This window comes from Salvia splendens, chromosome 5 (assembly GCF_004379255.2).
Source record: "Salvia splendens isolate huo1 chromosome 5, SspV2, whole genome shotgun sequence".
Lineage (NCBI taxonomy): Eukaryota > Viridiplantae > Streptophyta > Magnoliopsida > Lamiales > Lamiaceae > Salvia > Salvia splendens.
In genome coordinates, this window is record NC_056036.1 from 9,721,776 (window position 1) to 9,741,747 (window position 19,972).

The 19,972-nt window shown below is 35.8% G+C and overlaps 2 protein-coding genes and 1 non-coding gene across 3 annotated transcripts; 2 read left to right on the forward strand and 1 right to left on the reverse strand.

Annotated features, from left to right (window-relative positions):
• Positions 1 to 903: 903 nt before the first annotated feature.
• On the reverse strand, positions 904 to 3,511 carry LOC121805149 (equilibrative nucleotide transporter 3-like). The gene is made up of 9 exons (XM_042204936.1): positions 2,993 to 3,511; positions 2,783 to 2,887; positions 2,552 to 2,707; positions 2,315 to 2,458; positions 2,126 to 2,231; positions 1,867 to 2,042; positions 1,643 to 1,797; positions 1,290 to 1,548; positions 904 to 1,209 (listed from the first exon to the last, which is right to left on the reverse strand). Exons 1-9 carry the CDS (start codon positions 3,038 to 3,040, stop codon positions 1,099 to 1,101), a joined length of 1,260 nt encoding a protein of 419 aa, XP_042060870.1. The 5' UTR covers positions 3,041 to 3,511; the 3' UTR covers positions 904 to 1,098.
• A 4,522-nt stretch (positions 3,512 to 8,033) lies between these two features.
• On the forward strand, positions 8,034 to 8,106 carry TRNAE-CUC. Its single transcript has one exon. It is a non-coding gene; the product is annotated as a tRNA-Glu (tRNA).
• A 7,224-nt stretch (positions 8,107 to 15,330) lies between these two features.
• On the forward strand, positions 15,331 to 17,067 carry LOC121804926. Its single transcript, XM_042204641.1, has 2 exons — positions 15,331 to 15,734; positions 15,865 to 17,067. The coding sequence occupies exons 1-2, from the start codon at positions 15,494 to 15,496 to the stop codon at positions 16,872 to 16,874; spliced, it is 1,251 nt and encodes a 416-aa protein (XP_042060575.1). The 5' UTR covers positions 15,331 to 15,493; the 3' UTR covers positions 16,875 to 17,067.
• The last annotated feature ends 2,905 nt before the right edge of the window (positions 17,068 to 19,972 follow it).

The window sequence follows — 19,972 nt, forward strand, 5'->3', positions numbered from 1 at the left end:
TATGAAATTATTCAAAATCAATTAGTTATGAAACATAAGGAGAAAACATTTACTCTGTCCCCACTTCCCCACTGGCCACTTCTTTTTTGACAAAATATAATACAATTATTTTCTCTTATTGTATCATCTATTATCATTTCACTCCTCTACTTTAGTTTATCTCTATTAATTCTTTAAGCATTACTTTTAAAAGCAAGTGCTCAAAAGAAACACTTTATGGAGATATTTTAAAACTCGTTTTCCATTGGTTAATCAAGTAATCAACTGTTTATATGGAATGATATCTTTTCCGGAAATAACTACTCCACTTATTTTGGCAAATTTGACTATTATTTGTAGAGGAAAAGGTCAACTGTTGTTATCACATGCTTTTAGTTTTTCATTAAAATGGGGAAATCCATATAGTAGAAAAATGCTACCCAGCTTTAGTCATTATTAAAGATTTTGGAATTATATACTATGTTTGTCCTTTTCTAATTTAAGAACAATGACCATTTATGCTGGAGCAGTAGGGTCCACCTTGAAAAGCATGGTTTTCAGAGAAAATTGCATTCTGAGTTCCGAAATGCCATCTTCAATTAATTTAATATAGACAATTCGGAATAAATATAAAATCTATCTAGAAATTCATATTCTTATAGTATCAAACTTCATATCTCTTCCTAGAAAGAATGAAAAAACATATAGCTAAATTGTGTGCGTTTTAAGCACAATTTCGGTTTTAAAGTTTCCTATCGAGTATTTTTTACTTGAGACGCCTAACTTTTTTCTATACGAAAAGTTTTTTTCTTTTTATAAATATTTAAAGTGAAATTGATAGTATAAATCAATATTAGGCGATAGGACAAATTAAATGTAAAAGACTTGAAAGTCCCAAAGTAGACATACGTAACGTAAGTGAGATGGAAATAAATAAGTGTTTACTTGTATATCAATACAATTCCTCTTACACGAAGGACATAATTGGTGTAGCCATCAACTTCAAGTGTGTACAATTATAACACAAATTCATTTAACTACCTCCCAATTCATTTCGACTACTTTGTGCGAATGAAAATTGCATACTGGGCAATGATACATGAAATCTAAACGAGGCGTTTAGAAAGGGCCTTTTCCGATGGCCCACAACCAGTCGAGAACAACGCCCGCAAATATACCACCAAGAAGGAACACTACCAACAAATTCCCGAGCGCGTTTTGCTCTGGTGCCTGCAAAACACACAAACACGTTAAAATACCAAAATAGGGAGACAAAGTCAAGCCATCCTGCACCGCAACAACGACCTTACCTTGTAGCCTCTCGGGGCAACTGTGAGGACGCAAACAGTTAGGTATCCGTTAGACAGCCCCAAGAATGACACCAACAAAATCATCCACCCTTGATCCCCATAATTGGCCGTGAAATAGAAGCAAGGAACGAGCAAGAAACGCGACAAGCATGCTATCATAAGACCCTTTTTCGATTCCAACCTTATGCAATCGATCAGAGGAATGTACCTTGCTATCAGGTCCCAAACATTGTACATTGCTATTAGGACAAGCGCATACCTACATCCGTACGTTTAGCAATATGTAACTCAAGCTCAACTCGTTTAGTCTTGTATTATCCCACTTAATAAACAATCTTGCTATAGAGACTTACCAATCGCCTAGTCCGTGTTTACCCGTGTTCTCGTACAAGAAGCCAGGGAAAATTGACAGAGTGAGCACGTATATAAGGAAAAGATCGAAACAATAACCACGGTTTTGAAGCAACAACTCCTTGTTACTCAACCTATCCTGCTTAACATCATCTACCTGCAACAACAGCAGCTGAAATCAGGCTCCATGACTTCAAATACTCGATTTTGTCAAAAAATGGCTTACAATTTCGCCATCTGTAGTCTTGATTCCGGCTGCTGCAAGATCGGCTGTAACTGTCATCGATCCTTCTGATGCTGCCTTCTTTCGGAAATGCTTCACAATAGGCAGTTTCCCAAACACGAACGTGTAGACGAATATACACAGAAACTCACAGAACGTCGAGATTGCAAGAAACATCACTACAAAACACAAAACCATCACCATCAACTACCTAAGACTATAAATATTGCAACTGCTATACATATACACAGAGAGGACTCACTAACTCCCTTTCTAAGGCCATCCTCTTTCTTATCAAAAGCTGCTTTCGTGACGAGCCTCAAGCCGGAGGTTAGGGCGCCCGAAGCAGCCACGCCAGCGAAGAATGACTGTGCGATTCACACAAAACATCAGCACACAAATCAAGTTATCCAAGAGAGAAGGCTGAAATGGGATTGGAAAAAAGAGAGACCTGCATAAACTCAGGGCACATGAAGGATAAATCCCCAACCATTCCACCTTGAACATGAGCATCTGCAACTCCAAAAGCAGCAACAAACACGCACACACCTATATAATTCCCAATCCCTCCTTTCCCTGATGTGGCTATATCGATCTTCATTCAAAACAATCATTCATTCAGTTCTAGAAAAATATTTCAATCAGTGGAGAATCAATCTAATTTGAGCAACAAAAATGAAGAGCTTACTAAGAGAAGTGCACATGTGCTTAGGCAGAAAAGGGTGTAACCAAAAATGTTTCTTTTCCTTGTATCGATCTTGGCCTCTTTGTAAGCAAGAATCACCATTGACCCGATCGCAAATGGCTGATAAACCAGAGTGAGTACTCTTGAAGGGTGGTAATCCTGCAAATTAAATAAATTGATAAGTTGGCAAACAAAATCATGGGAAAAGATATTGAATTTGAGGCATAAACTTACTGGAAAAATTTTGTAGTAATAATCACTAATTGTCAGCATACTATTCCAAGAGACGAGAGATCCGAGTCCAAGAAACCAACAAACCACCGTTGCCTTAAACTTTCCCTGAAAAATTTCATCAAAACAAACAAAAAAAAAAGTGAAATCAAGATTGATTTTTCAAGTGCTGGGAATTAAATTTAAGGGTGTAGAATCAATTGAATACAAAACCTCAATTCTGGTAGGAACTGTGTCGATGCTTGAAACTCCATTACTCATTTCTTCTGCTCTAAACAACTGAAGAGTGAGAAAAATGAGAGAGCGAGAGGAGGGGTATAACTTATAAGTATAGTTTTAATTATATTATAAACCTAGAAATTTATACAATAAAGAGTGATTTTTTACTTGAAAGAAAAAATAGGAAACTCTAATAACTAAGGAATGACGTGAATTTGCGCGAAATGATTGAATTTGAGGATTCAAATTGACTGGCTGCCAAATTGAAGATTCTGAAAGAGTACTCAGATTTATGAAAAAGAAGCTGTACTCTAAATATCGAAATTAAATTAGGATTCTGTATGGTTTATGAATCAATAAATGAGAACAGATGTACAATCTCCTTTTCATTGATTCCGTTTTCCCATAATATGACGGAATCATTAATTAGTTTGTATTCACATCTTGATGTGCTCAATTCATTGATAATGCTGAAATAAAGAAAAGGACCCGATTGGAGGCATTGATGGAAAGTAATGAATAGATAAAAAGCAATGTAGAAGGAATCTGTATAGATGCATATGGACAATATGCGCTGTTTATGTATTACTTATAGGGAAATGCTATGCAGCCATGCTGGCTGTCATTTTAGTAAATTTTGATATTATTGGCTATTAATGATTCAAATAGGTTATTAATTGCTCCAATAACTTTACACTATTACCATTTCTATTTAATTGTAGTTATTTTTTAGTTTCATTTCTTTATTCCGATTTTTACATTTCTTTCTTTTATTCATTTATTTTTTACTTTTCTGTTTTTAGTAATTTATTTTTAAAATCAAATAGTCTATAATATTTTTATTATGTTATAGTTTAAGATTATCAAATATACTAAAATTATAGGGTGTATTATAATATAATTATATAAATCAATATACTAATTATTTTGTATATACTATGATATAGTTGTGTTTACATAGTTATTCTTTTCTTTTTATTTTAAACACATTACGTTAGTTCTAACTTAAATTTTATTTTAAAAATAATAAATTTTAAAATAGAATAAATATTTTTTTAAACATGAAATTCCCATTCCCATAAGTCTCTGGCAATCTCCCACTCTCTTATAAAAATCAAAATCATTCCCATATTGCATTTGTATATTAGTAATCTATAAGCCTATAATATTCTTTCTTCGTCCCTCAATAATATGCATTTTTTAGTTCGTCTCACAAGAATATATACTTTCTAATTTGGAAAACTTTTTTCTCTCAATTGAAGTGAGAGTGTGAGACTCATTCTCTTCTAACAATACTTTATTAATTTTTGTCTTCTTCTTCCTCTCTCTCTCTTTCTTTCTCTCTCTTACTTTACCAATTGTGCATTAAAATATGTACCAAAATGTAACGTTATACATAATAGTTTATATGTTTATATACTTCCAATTAAGTTGTGATATAATCTAATTAATAATAATAGCAATTAATATTATTACTGTTAATATAGACTATAATACTATGTGCTACTCCGTTACTACATAACTTAACATCATTACCATCACCATCACCATCACCGTGTACTCCATAAGTATTAGCTTACAACTTTTACTTAAATAATTTAATTTAAAGAATAAATAAATATTTAAATAATACAATGACACATATATTTTATATTTGAATAAAAAGTAAATCATGATTTCATATTTTATAATTCATGTAAATATGCTAAACCACTAAATAAATTAAATTATAATAATATTACCTCTGAGAATCCACTCACAGTCTACATATTAATGCATTTATCTTTTATATAATATTATTTTCATATTTTAATATATTTACTAACAAATAAAGCTAAAAATAAAAATTTGAATTTATCATTGCAATATGCCAATATTTCAATATCGGACCAATACTTTTATTCGTGCGTAAATACTTATCACGATGCGTTGGTATTATAAATATAAGATAAAATTGAATTAATCATGTAACATTATTAAATTTGATTTTGTTTATATAAATTTGATGCAACATGAGTTAATGTATAATCCAATTGAATAAATTATACTAGTTTCTTCATATTTATAGTATGTCATAATTAAGGGTACATTTGTCCAAATAAAATTTATACTTTTTAGAGGTATTGATTTCACCAAAATGACATTAAATGCACTAACTTTTATTAATTTTTTATTTTTATGGCTGGCTATAATGTGGCCATTTAGCACTACTCTTAATTATATTACTGTACAATCTCTTAAATTTTAAGGTCAATGGTTTGGCGGGTTGTTCAACGACGTTGACTTATTTTTGATCGTATGTTCATACTAAGTGGTGGAATCAGAGAAAATATATTGGCTGTGATTTCATTGTGTCTAATTTTTTATAATCAAATAAAAATATACTCCATATTAAAATAATACTATTTAATATAAAAATCGTGTCAATAATGTACTAGTCCTTAGTACTTTTAAAATCACTACTCCTTCCGTCCCATTAAATATTCAACATTTTGAAATCGACACGAGTTTTTATATAGTGTTATTTTGTGAGTTAATGAAGAGAGAGTAAAGTAAGAGAGATAAAAAAATTGTAATAGAGACATTTCCATTTTAGGAAATGTTTCATTTTTAATGGGACAAACTAAAAAAGAAAACGTTTCATTTCTAATGGGACAGAGGGAGTACAATTTATTTATCTATCTTAGAGCATCCCCAACAACATCTCCAATTCAGGCTCAAGTCCCCTCCACGTCATCATTCCCCTAAATTTGAGTCTCAGGCCACAACTGCTCTAATCCTACAGGCCCCAACCCTAACCACAACTATTAAATTGCACTATTCACAACTCCAACCTATTTTACTCGTAAAATAGAATATGTTGAATAATTAAAACCGGGAAAATTCATTATTCAGTCGAAAAATAGAAAATTACAACGGACGTGTTGTTCGTTCCACGCTTGAATAGCAGCTTGGTAGCGTCCCACCTTGTTGTTGATTTATTCTTGGATTGCGGGCATCGCCGTCTCTAACATTCGGGCCATTTGAGCTTCGATTGCTCGTTGACCTTCATGGCGAGGAGGCATTTTTCGAATTTTATAGTGTGAGAGGGAGAGAAATGAAGTTGAATAAAAATGAAAATGAATGGAGTGGTATTTATAGATAAATTTTCGAATTACAAAAAAAAAATTTGAAGTTCCGGCCCCGGTTCAGCCCGAACCCCATATAACGCCGGGCCGGACCGTATCGCGTCACGTCACTTCGCGATTAACCCTGTGCCAGGCTGGACCCCGGCGCGGCCCTAGGACCGTCCCAGGCCGCAAATCTACCCCGTTTAACACCCGCGGCCCGAGCCTAACCCCATTTACGGCCCGTCCCCTCCTTGTTGGGGATACTCTTAAAACTATGTTTATGTGAGACTATATATTTTTTTTACTTTTTCTTATACTACTTCCTATTCCTGATTTTTTTTTCTCATACTAATTATTTGTAGCAATTTTTCTTCGATTATTTTCTCTAATTTCAGCTCCTATTATTCATCTAATGTCAATATAGTAAAGATGAAAATAATTTCGGAAAATTTCGATAAAAATAAAATTAAAAAAATTTACTGGTAAGGACTTAAGAAGGTGTGCCGCTTATGTTCATACTAGAACACACGAATTATGGTACAACAGTATTATAGTAATATCCAATTATTTGTAACTAAAATAATATTTCTTCTCATCATTTTTTTATCGGTGCTTTAGCTGTTTAGCATATGATACGAAGCCGGTGTTTATGTTTCATTCCATCACTACTTTTTCCTTTTCCTTCTCGTTTTATTTTACCATATTTTTGGTCTATTGCTTGAAATAACTAAGGTCCTTTGTATTATCCAATTTTTGTCTATTAGAATCCATCACAATGTAGCTCAAAACAAAAGGAGAAAATATGCAAATCTTATACTACCATAGTTTATCAATAGTTCTTGAAAACTAGATTCCTATCATGATATTGCATATAAAATTGGTTGTTACTTCAAACGAAAATGCACCAAAAAAATGTAGGAGCTCCATGTTCTTCCATGAAAATAGAACAACTAAAGTCACTTGATTTCCACTATAAATGAAGTTAAGATGAAACGACAAAATGATCCGTTGTTGATAAAAGCCCACAACCAGTTGAGAAGAGCACCCATACACATACATACCACCAAGAAAAAATACAACTGACATATTGGCCAATTCATCCTGTTCCGGTACCTAAAATGATGAAACTCATGTCGTTAGACGAAGACAATGGCTGCAATTTTAAGCTATATTTTACGGTCTCATTACATACTTTGATGGAGATTGCCCAATTTTCAAGCACTTTAAACACTAGAAGAAGTATTAAAAATTTATTCAAGCTGATTCTTGAGTTATTGGGGAGAAATTGAATGCTGACTTATCAAGAGACTAGTTGGTGTTCACCCGTGTTTTTATATAAGAATCTTGGAAAAAGTTGAAGGTATCGTCTTTATTCTCAAATATCAGCTCTTTGTGATAACCATATAATTGGGGACTGTGGTTGAAATAGTTTAATTCAAAATGAACTGAATCTCTCCATTTTCAGTTTTACATGTTCATTATCTACATGTGGTAGCAACAACAAGATCAAATGTTTTGGAAGTTTCCACAGCAGCCTATTGCGAAATCGCTTCACAATTGGAAGCTTCCCAGAGACATTTGTGTTGAGAGAGAAAGATGAAAATAAGCACAAAACATGGAAAATAACCAAATTGTGAGAGTAAGTGTAAATGAAAAACCAAATTTTGATTTGTAGTACTATACTAATGACCTTCTAAATACAAACAACAAATTCATTGGATTGTTATATGATTTGCTTATGAAACAACAAAAAGAGTGAATGTCCATGGCTCAAATTATGGTCAATTAACCACTCTATGAACAGCACAAAAATGACGATCCTGGTTCTTCAAAGAGCTTTTGCTAACATGTAACTCCATATATCTTTTTATCAGACTATAAATTAAAAATATAATTATAAATATACAACATGAAGATTATCATTATCCGTTGTAGTCTAGTTGGTCAGGATACTCGGCTCTCACCCGAGAGACCCGGGTTCAAGTCCCGGCAGCGGAAATAATTTTTAAATCATTTTCCTTTCAAAACTCTTCAGAGATAGTAAATTTTCCTTTCGAAACTGTAAAAAAATCAATTCCGAATCTTTCAATTATTTCCTTTTTTTACTGCAAATATATTCAATTGGTCGAAAAGATGACATTGATTTGATTGATATACATAGATTTGTAACATAATGAGTTCTAAATTAGGATGACTTGCCAATTGCCATAATAATTGAAATGACCAACATCATAGATCATGAATTTGCATGACTTTCCAATTAATTATTAGTAGTATATGGTTTTCGAGGGTATATAACTTCATAGTATAAGTTATCGTTTATGAGAGGAGTTTATATTTTTAATGTGAAATGCCCAAGTCAAAAAATGTTAAATTATGAGTGATTCGATTCACATAAGGAGTGTTTGAAAAAAAATTCATCAATTGCATAAATTTGCAACAATTTATAAGAACTATACAAATTATCCCTTAATTAACTTCATTAGAACTATAATATGCCCTAGTTGTCTAAAATTAACTATAATTTATAAATTATAAATTAGACTTTTCAGTATATATAAATAAAGCATGTACCTATTTGTTCTGAACTTAAAAACTAATGTGTGAAGTTGGAAGCTAACTTATTGATATTTACTCCATCAGTCCCTAATAATTTGTCATCATTTGACTCGGCATTAATTTTAGGAAATTTAATAAAAAGTAGGTTGAAAAAGTTAGTGACATTTGAGTCCTACTTTTATATATTAATTTTATAATAAAATGTGAGTGAGAATGAATTAGTAGAATGTAACGTTCACTCCAAAAAATGATAAAAGTGAAATGTGACAAATATTTAGGGATTGACGAAAATGGAAATAAGTGACAAATTTTTAGGGACGGAGATATAATGCTGCAAACTTAGCTATCCACGATATACATCGCTTCAATTCACTACTCACTAGACATATTGACTCAGAAAATTAAGTACTGTAGTAAATAAATTGTCGGTGTGTCAATTCAAAGAAAGACAATGTTTCCAATTGAGATGTCAATGATACATGTAGATTCAATGACAGTGTCTCGTACTTTACAACTTTTAGATAATTGAATTTGTAATTTACAACGATTTTGATTCTGAGCAATTGAGTAGTTTATTCAAGCAATTATTTGGTCGTTTTTTTTAAAGTTTGATTTTAGATATATAATTTAGTTTGTCATTCAAACATTTATCGTTATTCAAACAATTTCTTGATCGATGGTAGAGATACGGAGATATCAAAAGACTGATAAGCAAAATTTTGCATGAACCCAAATCCTAAGTTGACTCCGCACGTACTTACCATTGTTAATATAATTAGCAATGATATTTTTGTAGCTAAAACAACTCCATATATAAAAATAAAAGTTTGGTTAAAGCTAGAGATAATTTGGAATCCCATGACACGTAAGAGAAAGCAAAAATAAGATTGTTAGTTGGCCCCACTAATTGCTTTAATCCCACCACTCGCCGCCGCTGCGCCCACCGCCTCTCCTTCCCCATTTTCATGGCCCACCTCCTCCCTTCAAAACCTGCTAACTCTCTCCTCCATTTCTTTTTTATCTCTCTCTCTCTCGATGCGACATGTTCTATACATAAATATGGAGTATTTGACGTCTATTCCAACGCTACCATATAATAGTAGTTTGAAATAAAATAATATTCCATCTATTTCTGGTTAAGGAGTTTAAACAAAACGTGAACAAATCGGATGTCCTGAAAGGCTTGAAACACTTTCAGATCAAATCAATTTGGCGGTTCTACCAATATTTGATCGGATACAATTCAGGTTTCAAAGATATTCGTATGTAGATTCTGTACAACTTTGAACCCAGAAATTGATCATAAGAAGAGGCTGAAAACGAAGAGTCGCTTCTCTTCGTTTCACAACTGTTTTCAACAGTTTTTGGCGGGAATAGTAAATTGCAAAATAGTCCTTCAACTTTTGGAAATTACGTTTCCGGATGAATTTTCTGTACAACAACTTTAATGGAAATAAAAAATTTTCCCCAGCCAGAGGCTCTGCCCCTTGGACCCCGCTACTCGGGGGCGCTGCCCCCGAACCCCCATCTAATCATAAGGAATTCAAATAAGTGTACACTCCGCACTTCCAACTTATTTGATGCCTCATTATGATCACGTTGATAAATCAAGTTAATCCAATTACACTAAAATATCCAACATTTCTAAAAATAATACCGACAGTATTTTGGAATAATATAAATTTTAATACATAAATAATAAAATAAAATAGATTTAGGCAGAAAAAGTGATTGACATATTATTAATAAAAAATGAAAATTTTATTAGCAAAAAAATTAATAAAAATAAAAATATCTATTGTTATAAGATTGCTTAAAATATTAAAAATAGCTTATTTTTATAAGATGGATGTCTAAAACAATTGTCGAATAAAAAATACATAAAAATGACGTGATATTTTGCCAATATTGTTTGTACACTCGTCTTATTTTTAGGTCGAACAAAATGTGAGGATTTTATTCAAAACTTAGATATTTTTAGAAAAATAGTTCTTGCTCGGTCTACGCTGACATGATCAACTCCCATTAGAAAAGAAGGCTAAGTTGTCATTGGTGCATAGTTTCTTCAATTCGCAGCCACACAAATATTTTATTCCAATCATTCAAGTAAATAATGAGTAACAAATTTAGGTGCATAAGAATATTATAAATTAATTATTAATATTATTATTAAGATAGGTCTAAAATCATCCGTAATCAACAGTGATACCTCTCGTCGTACCTCTAGTCGTTCTCATATAATCATTTCCCTCAATATTTATGTCATACAAATCATACATATCTTCATACCACTCTCATTTAATTTCAATTTGTATTTTTATCAATTATTTTATAAAATTAAAATACACAACAATATAACTAAAGGAAATTAATTCTTAAAAAACATTAAAACACAACTAGTAAAAAAATTATAATACAGGTCTTAAGACTAAAATTCAAGAAATTAAAATTTAAAATTTTCAAAGAATAGAAACTACATCCTATTAAGTTTCCTCAACTTTATATCATAGCGAAGTTCATTAATTATGTTCGTGTAAATCCAAAGCTAACTCAGACATCACCAATATATCTTTCTCTACCATTGTCTTCAATTGTCGGAGCTGAGAGTTTTGCTGCGGCTGAACATAGCGAAAGCAACCCTATCTAGAGTCGAGGTGGGTCCAGCTAGAGACGGTTAAGTACCCGGAGCTGTCATACCCTTTTTCCCCTCCGCTTTTCACTTTGCCGCTTTAGTTACTATGGGATGATTCTGAGTGCTAGGAGACGAGGCATGGTTGGCGGGTTCCTCGTGTTTCAAGTCGATCGATGCACTTAAACTTGTTGAATAGTCACTATTGGCTAATACTTTGAACCTCTTCGGATACAACTAAATATTACCCCCCCCCCTAAAAGAATGAACATTTGGTTCGACATGACTCCACATCATTAATAGTGTACTGTAGCGATATAAATTGTAAATAAAATGATACGTAAAAATAATACTATATTTTTAAATATTTTAAAATTAGAAAGTTTATAGTACAGAACACTGTATAATTTGACTAACCGCATTCTTGGCTCTTTTCTCTTTCCATTCTAAAATTTTAATCACAGCCTATTTCGTACTCTATAGGAGTTGAATTTCGACTGGGCTACTCAAAAGCGTAAGTCAAAATAAAAAAGAATAATCCATTTTTTTATAAGTAATCGAGTCTGAGACAAAAGTTTTTATTTTTTTAAAATCGGACTTACTTTAAATTTTTTGCTATTTAATTATTACATTGTTAATGCATGTCCATTTTCATCAACTTTTTATTACATAATTTTTTTGGATTTTTTGTTTTAATACTAGTATTTACTAGTAGCTATTATGCTGTACATTTTTTTTGTTGTAGTAGTGTTATTATTTTCAATTTTGAGGTGACATTCGGTTGTCATGACTAATATCATGAGACTATCCATCTAGGATTGAGTTGTGGGATTATTTTAGTTGGAAGGGGGAGGCTATGACTAATTATCATTAGACTATCCATCTAGGATTAAGTTGAAGGGTTCAATCTTATGAACCAAACATGATACATATTTAATCATGAGATTTAATCTTGCCAACCGAACACCTCCGAATGTACAAAATAAATAAGACTGTTTACTTTTTCCTCATCTTTTTTGAAAATCCATATCAATCTCCAAGCATGATCATTACATGATTACATCTGACATCCCAAGAGCAAATATTAAAACCTAAAAATATAAGACGCATTTCTGAATAATTTTCTGGCATGAACATCTATGGCTTACTTATATATATCATTGTCCATAGCTGGACGACCCGAACGTGTGATCCACACAGTTACACCAAGACATAGGTGACAAAACTCTCTCAGTTAATGGTAGGTAGCGATGCTCACCAGTTCACCGCATTGCTTCTGTCTTCTGATTCTAACAACGAGCTTGTTCATTGTGTTTGACGCCACAAATACAGCAGTACTTATTACTTTTGGATAAATAATTGTAAAATTAATGCAAAAAATGTAAAATATCCTTATGAGAGAAGGCAATCCATTCTATACAAGTGGTTCAAGTTCGAATGTAGAGTTAAATAAAGTAAGAAATGGGATCAATGTATAATGTCGCGCGACTCAATTTATTACGAATGGTCCGGTTTCGAGTGTTCCATGCGATCAATATAATTATACTGATTCAAATTATGACATAAATTATAAGTTTCTTTTTATTATGTAGACGACTTCCAATTTATTTTTTAGAAAATAGAATTTACACTTTTTATGTCTCTAAATTAGAAATATAATATATTTACAAATTTTTCTTAAATGAATAATAATATTTAAAGTCTTTTGTTTTCGTATTTCCCTTGCACTCGTTTTTTTAGTGTTGACGAGATATAGCATGATAGTTAATGTAGGATTAAATTTTTGGACCGAAAGTAGAATATAAAAAATATGTATGGGTTAACTCTTTTTAACCTTTGACACTAGTTTTCCTTTAATGTTTGAAAACTTACATCACAAATGTTGAAAGCATCGTATTAATTCAACATTGCTAAAATTAGATACGAAAATGGGTCAATGACGGTGGGTTTAGCTAGCTTACTTGCGCCTTTTAGGATTCATGGGCGAAAAAGAAAAAGAAAAAGAAACTCAAATGATATTTTTTCCATTCACGGAGCTAAAAGATGTAGCCTCTCTATGTTGCTATGGATCAAATTTATAGTGCTCTATTAAAGCATCTCCAATGGCGGCGAGCGGGCCGGCTAGCCGATTTCCGGCGCTCGCCGAACTATTGGAACCGGTGAGTGCCATTTCGGCAAAAAAATCGGCTAGCGCTGGCCGATTCGCGAGCGCTCGCCGCCATTGCAGGCTCAGGACCGGCAAGCGTTCGGCGAGCGAATATAAATTTTTTTAAATTTTCGAAACACTATATATATGCGATTTGCACGTCATTTTCATTCACACTACTTGTTTTAACGAGTACCCTCTCTATCTTAATTTCTGTACAAGATCAATAACGCGAAATGGAGAACAACAACGAAGGTATTACAGTGACGAGCGGGTCTCAAACTCCCCCGATACCCGCGGGAGGTGGATGGGGTCCGATGCCCGGGTACTACAACATGTACCCGTGGCAGCAGATGATGCCCGGGATGGCACCCGGGGGGAGTATGCCGGGGTGGACACCCGGGATGCAGATGATGTCGGGGTGGGGTCCCGGGATGCAGATGATGCCGGGAGGGGTACCGGCGACGCAGGGGGGGGGGGGACGTCTATCGCCCCAGTTTTGATTTTTCGACTGATTCTTCGCACACATCGACCCCAACGGAGGCGCAGTTCATGCAATATGAGACTTTCTCCTTAGAGGAGTTGGGGTTTGATCTTCTCGGTGTTCCGGAAACTCCCGTTCAAACGGGGGGAGTAGGGCGGGGTCGGGGTCCCGCAAAGAAGAAGGGCAAGGGGAAGGACAAGAGGGTCGGTCAGTCGTCGCAGCCGGTTGAGGACGACCCCTCGGTGCGGAGGAAGTGGACGGACGCGGAGAACGTCGCGCTTTCCAAGGCATGGGTGAGTGTCTGTGATGATCCTCTGACTTCGAACAATCAGAGGATCGTCAACTTGTGGGCCAAAATTGCTGCAGCCTACATGAGATTTTGCCCGGAGGGGAGGCCGCGCACCGGGGAGGAGTGCCGGAAGGGGTGGGACCGAATCAGGGCTGGGGTCTCCCGATTTTCGGGCTTGTACGCCAACGCCCTCCGCATGCAGAGCAGTGGCCAAACGGAGGATGACTGCAGGAGGATAGCGGAGAAAGCCTTCCCCCAGCCCGGGTTGTATAAGGAGTTCACCTACTGGAACTGCTACGAGGTGCTGAACGACTCCGAGAAGTTCCGGGCAGGTGTCGACGTTGGCTGGCCGAAGAAGCAACGACTGAACTATACCGGTGATTACAGCGGCAGCAGCGGCGGTTTCCACGACCTCCCCGAGAATGCGGTGGAGCTCCCGTCCTCGCCATCGTTCGCTCGCCGAACTCGCCCGGTTGGTCAAAGGCGGGTGCAACGGGAGGCGAGGGGGGCGTCGGGGGGTCCCAGGAGGTACAGTCGGCATTCTCCCTTGGCCAGTCGACAGAGGATTTCAAATTCTTCGCGCGTCAACAAACGCGCGCTCAGATGGCCAAGACGTTAGCCGAATGGCGGACGGCGACGGACCCCGAGGAGAAGAGTTTTCTTCACGCAATGCTCGTGAACATGCGTGACGATTTGAAGACCGGGGGGTTCCGGCGGATACGGAGGCGGCGGCGACGGTGACGGTGGCTAGGGGGGCGACGGAGACGAGGAGTGATGCGGAGGTCTTGTTTTTTTTAAATAATCTATTTTTTTTAAATTAATATATTTTTAATGTAATTTTTTTAAAATTAATGTATTTTTGTTATTGTACTTTTTTAATTTAAATAATATTATTGAATTTTCCCGTATTTGTGTCGTACATTTAATTCCGTATTTTGTGTGATTGTCAATTATTTGTTTTATATAATTAGGGGTGATGTGGCTTGGCTATTGTTGGGCTATTTATTTATCCTGATGATGTCGCAGGAGCAGAAAGAGTCTGTGGCATGGCTATTGCGGGGCGAAAGCCACTGGAGATGCCTTATAAATTACGGTTTACTCCGTCCATGACAAAAATATGCAGTCAGAAATCAAAATGGTGGTTTTGTGACAGCTACGTTCGCTTTAATATTCCCCCCACCACCACTCGCACAACACAACACAACACAACCAACACATTCTTCCCATTTCTTCCTACGCTACTACTATCTCTCTCTCTAAATTCACCTTTTCCGATTCATGGCCGATCTCGACTCCAACCCTGCCGATTCCCTCGCCTCCACCCCACGCTCCGACCACCACAACCTCCACGATGACGCCCCGCAGCCACGCGTCCGCTTCATGTGCAGTTTCGGCGGCAAAATCCTCCCCCGCCCCCACGACAACCAGCTCCGCTACTTCGGCGGCGACACTCGCATCGTGGCCATCCACCGCCACACCACCTTCGCCGCTCTCCTCTCCAAGCTCTCCAAGCTTTCCAGTAAACTAATTTTTAATTTGACTCCACGAAAATTCATTATTTGAATTGAACTGCCTGCGATGAAGAATTGTATTTCAGTTTCGATTTTGATTTTGATCACGGCATATCCAATTGAAACGGTTTTCGATAGGTACAACCAACATAAGCATAAAGTACCAGCTCCCCAACGAGGACCTCGACGCGCTGATAACCGTCACCGCCGACGAGGACGTCGAGAACATGATGGAGGAGTACGATCGCCTCAGCCAGAGCCAGAAATCGGCTCGCCTCCGCCTCTTCCTATTCCCCATCGACGACAACCTCAACGACTCCAGAGCCTCCAGCATCAACTCGCTCCTCGACGGCTCCGCCAAGCGCGAGAGCTGGTTCGTCGACGTTCTCAACGGTGGACCGACTGCCGGTTCGGTTCTCGAGCGCGGCCGGTCTGAGGTCTCCTCGATCGTCTCCGAAGTGCCGGATTACTTATTCGGGTTGGATAATTCCGACGATGCGGTGAAAGAGGGAAGCACCAAAATCAGGAACAAAAACCTCCCAAACGACAACGTTTCGATGTCGGATCCGGGCTCACCCGCCCCGGTCGTCTCATCTCCGTTCTGCTCCACATCCTCGTCCCTGGCCCCACCCAACTTACAACTGATCCCGGATCTTCCGCCCGTGAAAACCCGACCCGTTAACCCGATCCAGGCTGCAGAGCATATAAAGGAGAGTGAAATGGTGCACGATAAAATGGCCTCTCAACCAACCGGGTATTCGGGTGGACCCGTTTGGCACTACCCGAACCCGCAGGTGCAGCCCATGCCCGCGGTGTATTACATGCCCGGCAGTCACGTGCAGGCGGCGAACGCCTCCGTTCCACAGGTTCCAATCCGGGCACAGTTTCTGCAGTCGTACCCGGTTCCATCGGGTCAAGTACCTATCGGGTATCCGGGTATGAATCACGTGTATGGAGCGGGTGTGAGGCCGTATGAAGTGCCCGCCCGTTTCATCGCTGATAATTCGGGTCAGCCGGTTTATTACGGGCCGCCGAGGAACGTGGCCGTTGTTCCGGGTTCTTATCCGGGTATGGGTGTACCCGGAGGGGAAGAGGCACAGGCACCCGGCCCGGACATGATGTCGGGTCGGGTCTCCCAAGGATCATGAAATATAGGTCTAAAATCAGGTAACCTATAATGATTTGCAAAATGGGGTAGGGAATTCAAGTGTTTATGTTTATTTGAAGATAATAATTTTTGTTATGGTGGGACATAAGAATGTTTTATATCTTTGGTTTGGATTGTAGTTAATATGTGGATAGGATTTTGTTGCTCATAATTCAATTTGCTGTTGGATCAAATTGTATAGACAATAATTAAGATGCCAGAGAACTAAATATATATAGATTCTTTTTTGGGTGAACTGCATATAAGTATGAATCGCTACCTTTTATTCAAGACAAAATTTACTTTAATGGATCCCACTAATAAAAAGGAATAAATTATTAAAATAAACTTAGTTATTTAAATTTCATTTATTTAATAAATAAATAACCCTACAACTTCATTGTTTTATCGACTCTTTGTGGAAATTTGAAAACAACATTGTGAATTCCACGATCTGGAAAAAAATATGTGAAAATGCAAATTTTTACGTACAGTTTTTAGTTTTCGTGATATGTTGGATTTTCTGCACGTTCTTTGCTAAATCAGTGTTATTCTTTAATGTCAAAAATTGCAGTTTTACGATTGATTCTTTTTTTTTAAATGTTATTCGCGACATAAATTGAATAAATAGCTGCTTTTCCTTTAATAAATAAATGAAATTTTAATAACAAACTACTCCTATTAGATTTAATTAGAAGTCAACTTTGTAGTTATTTTTTTAGTGATGGAGCCCATTATCTTTGTCTTTACATTATACATTTATACTAGTAAATAAAGAGATACTCCTACAAATTTTTACCTTTCATCTGTGGATATTATAGTTGCACATCTTATGAAAATGACTCATTTCACATATTGTCTGTTCTGCAGATTTTCAAATTTAATACATGACGCATCTTTTTAATTATTATTGTTGGTGGCTGTGAATGTGAATTGAGGGTAAAAAATGGAGAGAATTTTAAATTTAGCATATGTACTACTTTGTCACTTGTATTTATGTGATACTTAAAAATAACTTTGATTAAATATGATTAGAGATTTTTTTTCTCAAACACCCGTCAACAATGAAGGATTATTACCTGCTTTCTCTCGCCACTCATATTCTTCTTAATTTTGTTTTATATAGTGTTTTATAGCCTTCCTTTTTCCTCTCCCCTCTATCTTCTTGGTATTTTTTTAATAAAAACAGATAGAAGGCGATAACGGATCTAGGATAATTAAGGGTGCAAAAAATAATTACGATAATTCAAAAACATGATAAAAAAGACTCAAATGTCAAAAATGCAATATTAGATGATGGAAAAACGCTACTCCATATATAACCTTAAAATATAGTACTACCACAACTAAGAAGGGATAACCAAAATAGAAATAATTACACTGACTTAAAAAAATAGAAATACGACAGAAAATTGCTATAATGTCTCACCTTTAAAATACTAAAAAAGAAACTGCATTAGAAAATGATAAAAGTTAAAATTGAATAATAAGGAATCAAACCCTAGTCTAAATCCGAGAAGACCAACTTTTTCACCACTTAGGTCATTAAGCGACAATATTAAGATATCTAAATTTGGCATTAAGAAATTATATTTTGGGATACAGTTGTACCCTCTTGTTATACGCTGCATCCGCAACTAGGGGTGTGCATTCGGATTTCGGTTCGGTTTTTCGCCCTAACCGAACCGAACCCGAAAAACTGAATTTCGACTAAAACTAAAACCGAACCGAAAACTGAAAAATCGAAAACCGAACTTAAAAACCCGAACTAAACCGAAAAACCAAAATTATATAAAAAACTGAAAAATTGAAAAACCTTAAACCGAAAACCGAATTAAAAAATAGAAAATTCATTGATAGAATCTGGAAAAAAATTCATTGATAGAATCAGACACAGTGGAATAATATGAAACAATCTAAAATTTCATTGATAGAATCTGAAACAATCTAAAAATTTCATTGATAGAATCTGAAACAAAAGGCAAAAACTAATAATCAATTAATCATACTTCCATATTAGGAACTAGGTAACTTAATAAATAAATGTTGAATTATTAGAGGGATGGAAGAATTTGCATGCTTACAGCTGTGGGTTTAGGGATGCAATTGAAGGTGTAAGTAGAGATTTACCTGGAGTCGGAGCTGTGGAGAGTGGAGACGACGGTGTGAAGGGCCGACAGGAGCTGGAGGGGCGAGGGGCGATAGGCGACGGTTGGAGGGGCGACCGGCGACGGAGGACGATGGAGTTGGTGGAGGGATTAAGGGTTAGAGGGAGAGGAGAGCGGAGAGCGGCAGATCTGATTCAGAATTAAAAAACGTGAGTTTCCAATTAGAGCTTTTACTTTTAGTTATAATTAAATAATAGTAACATATATATAATAAAATAAATAATAAAATAAATTCGGTTATTCGGTTATTCGATTTTTTTCTTCGCCCGAACCGAACCGAACTGAAAAACTGAAATTTTTGTATTTTCAAAACCGAACCGAACCGAAAAACCGAAATAACCGAACCGAATTTCAAAATTTCGGTTTGGTTCGGTTCGGATATTCGGTTTCCGGTTTTTTTGCTCACCCCTATCCGCAACTGATAGAGGGTGTGTGAGTTGACCTAGCTAGTGATAAAGTGATTGGTCTCGGGTACGATTCAATCATGACGTTACCTTTAAATTTCTCTATTTGCCTATATAAAAGATTGATGATAGATAAGAGAGCGAATGCCTCTTTGACTGTTACATATATTCAAAACCACATTCGAATTAAATCATGAAAAGAAAAAAAATCAATAATTATTATACACATGTATGGAGTGTCATCGAAAAAATATTCAATGTCAAGACTTACCACTTGGCAATACGATGTGGTATGTTCACTCAATGAATTTATGACAAGTAAAGAGCCATATATGACAATTAACAAATTTAAATCTACTCATAATTCTAAAATATTCTATAATATTGAAAATTTCCCGAAAATTTGATAGCGTATATTTAACAGTTTTAATATTTAATTTTTTCTTAATAGCATGTAAGAAATTCGATTTTTTTTAAAAAGTATTAAACACTATTAAATATTCTTTATAACATACTATAATAGTTCT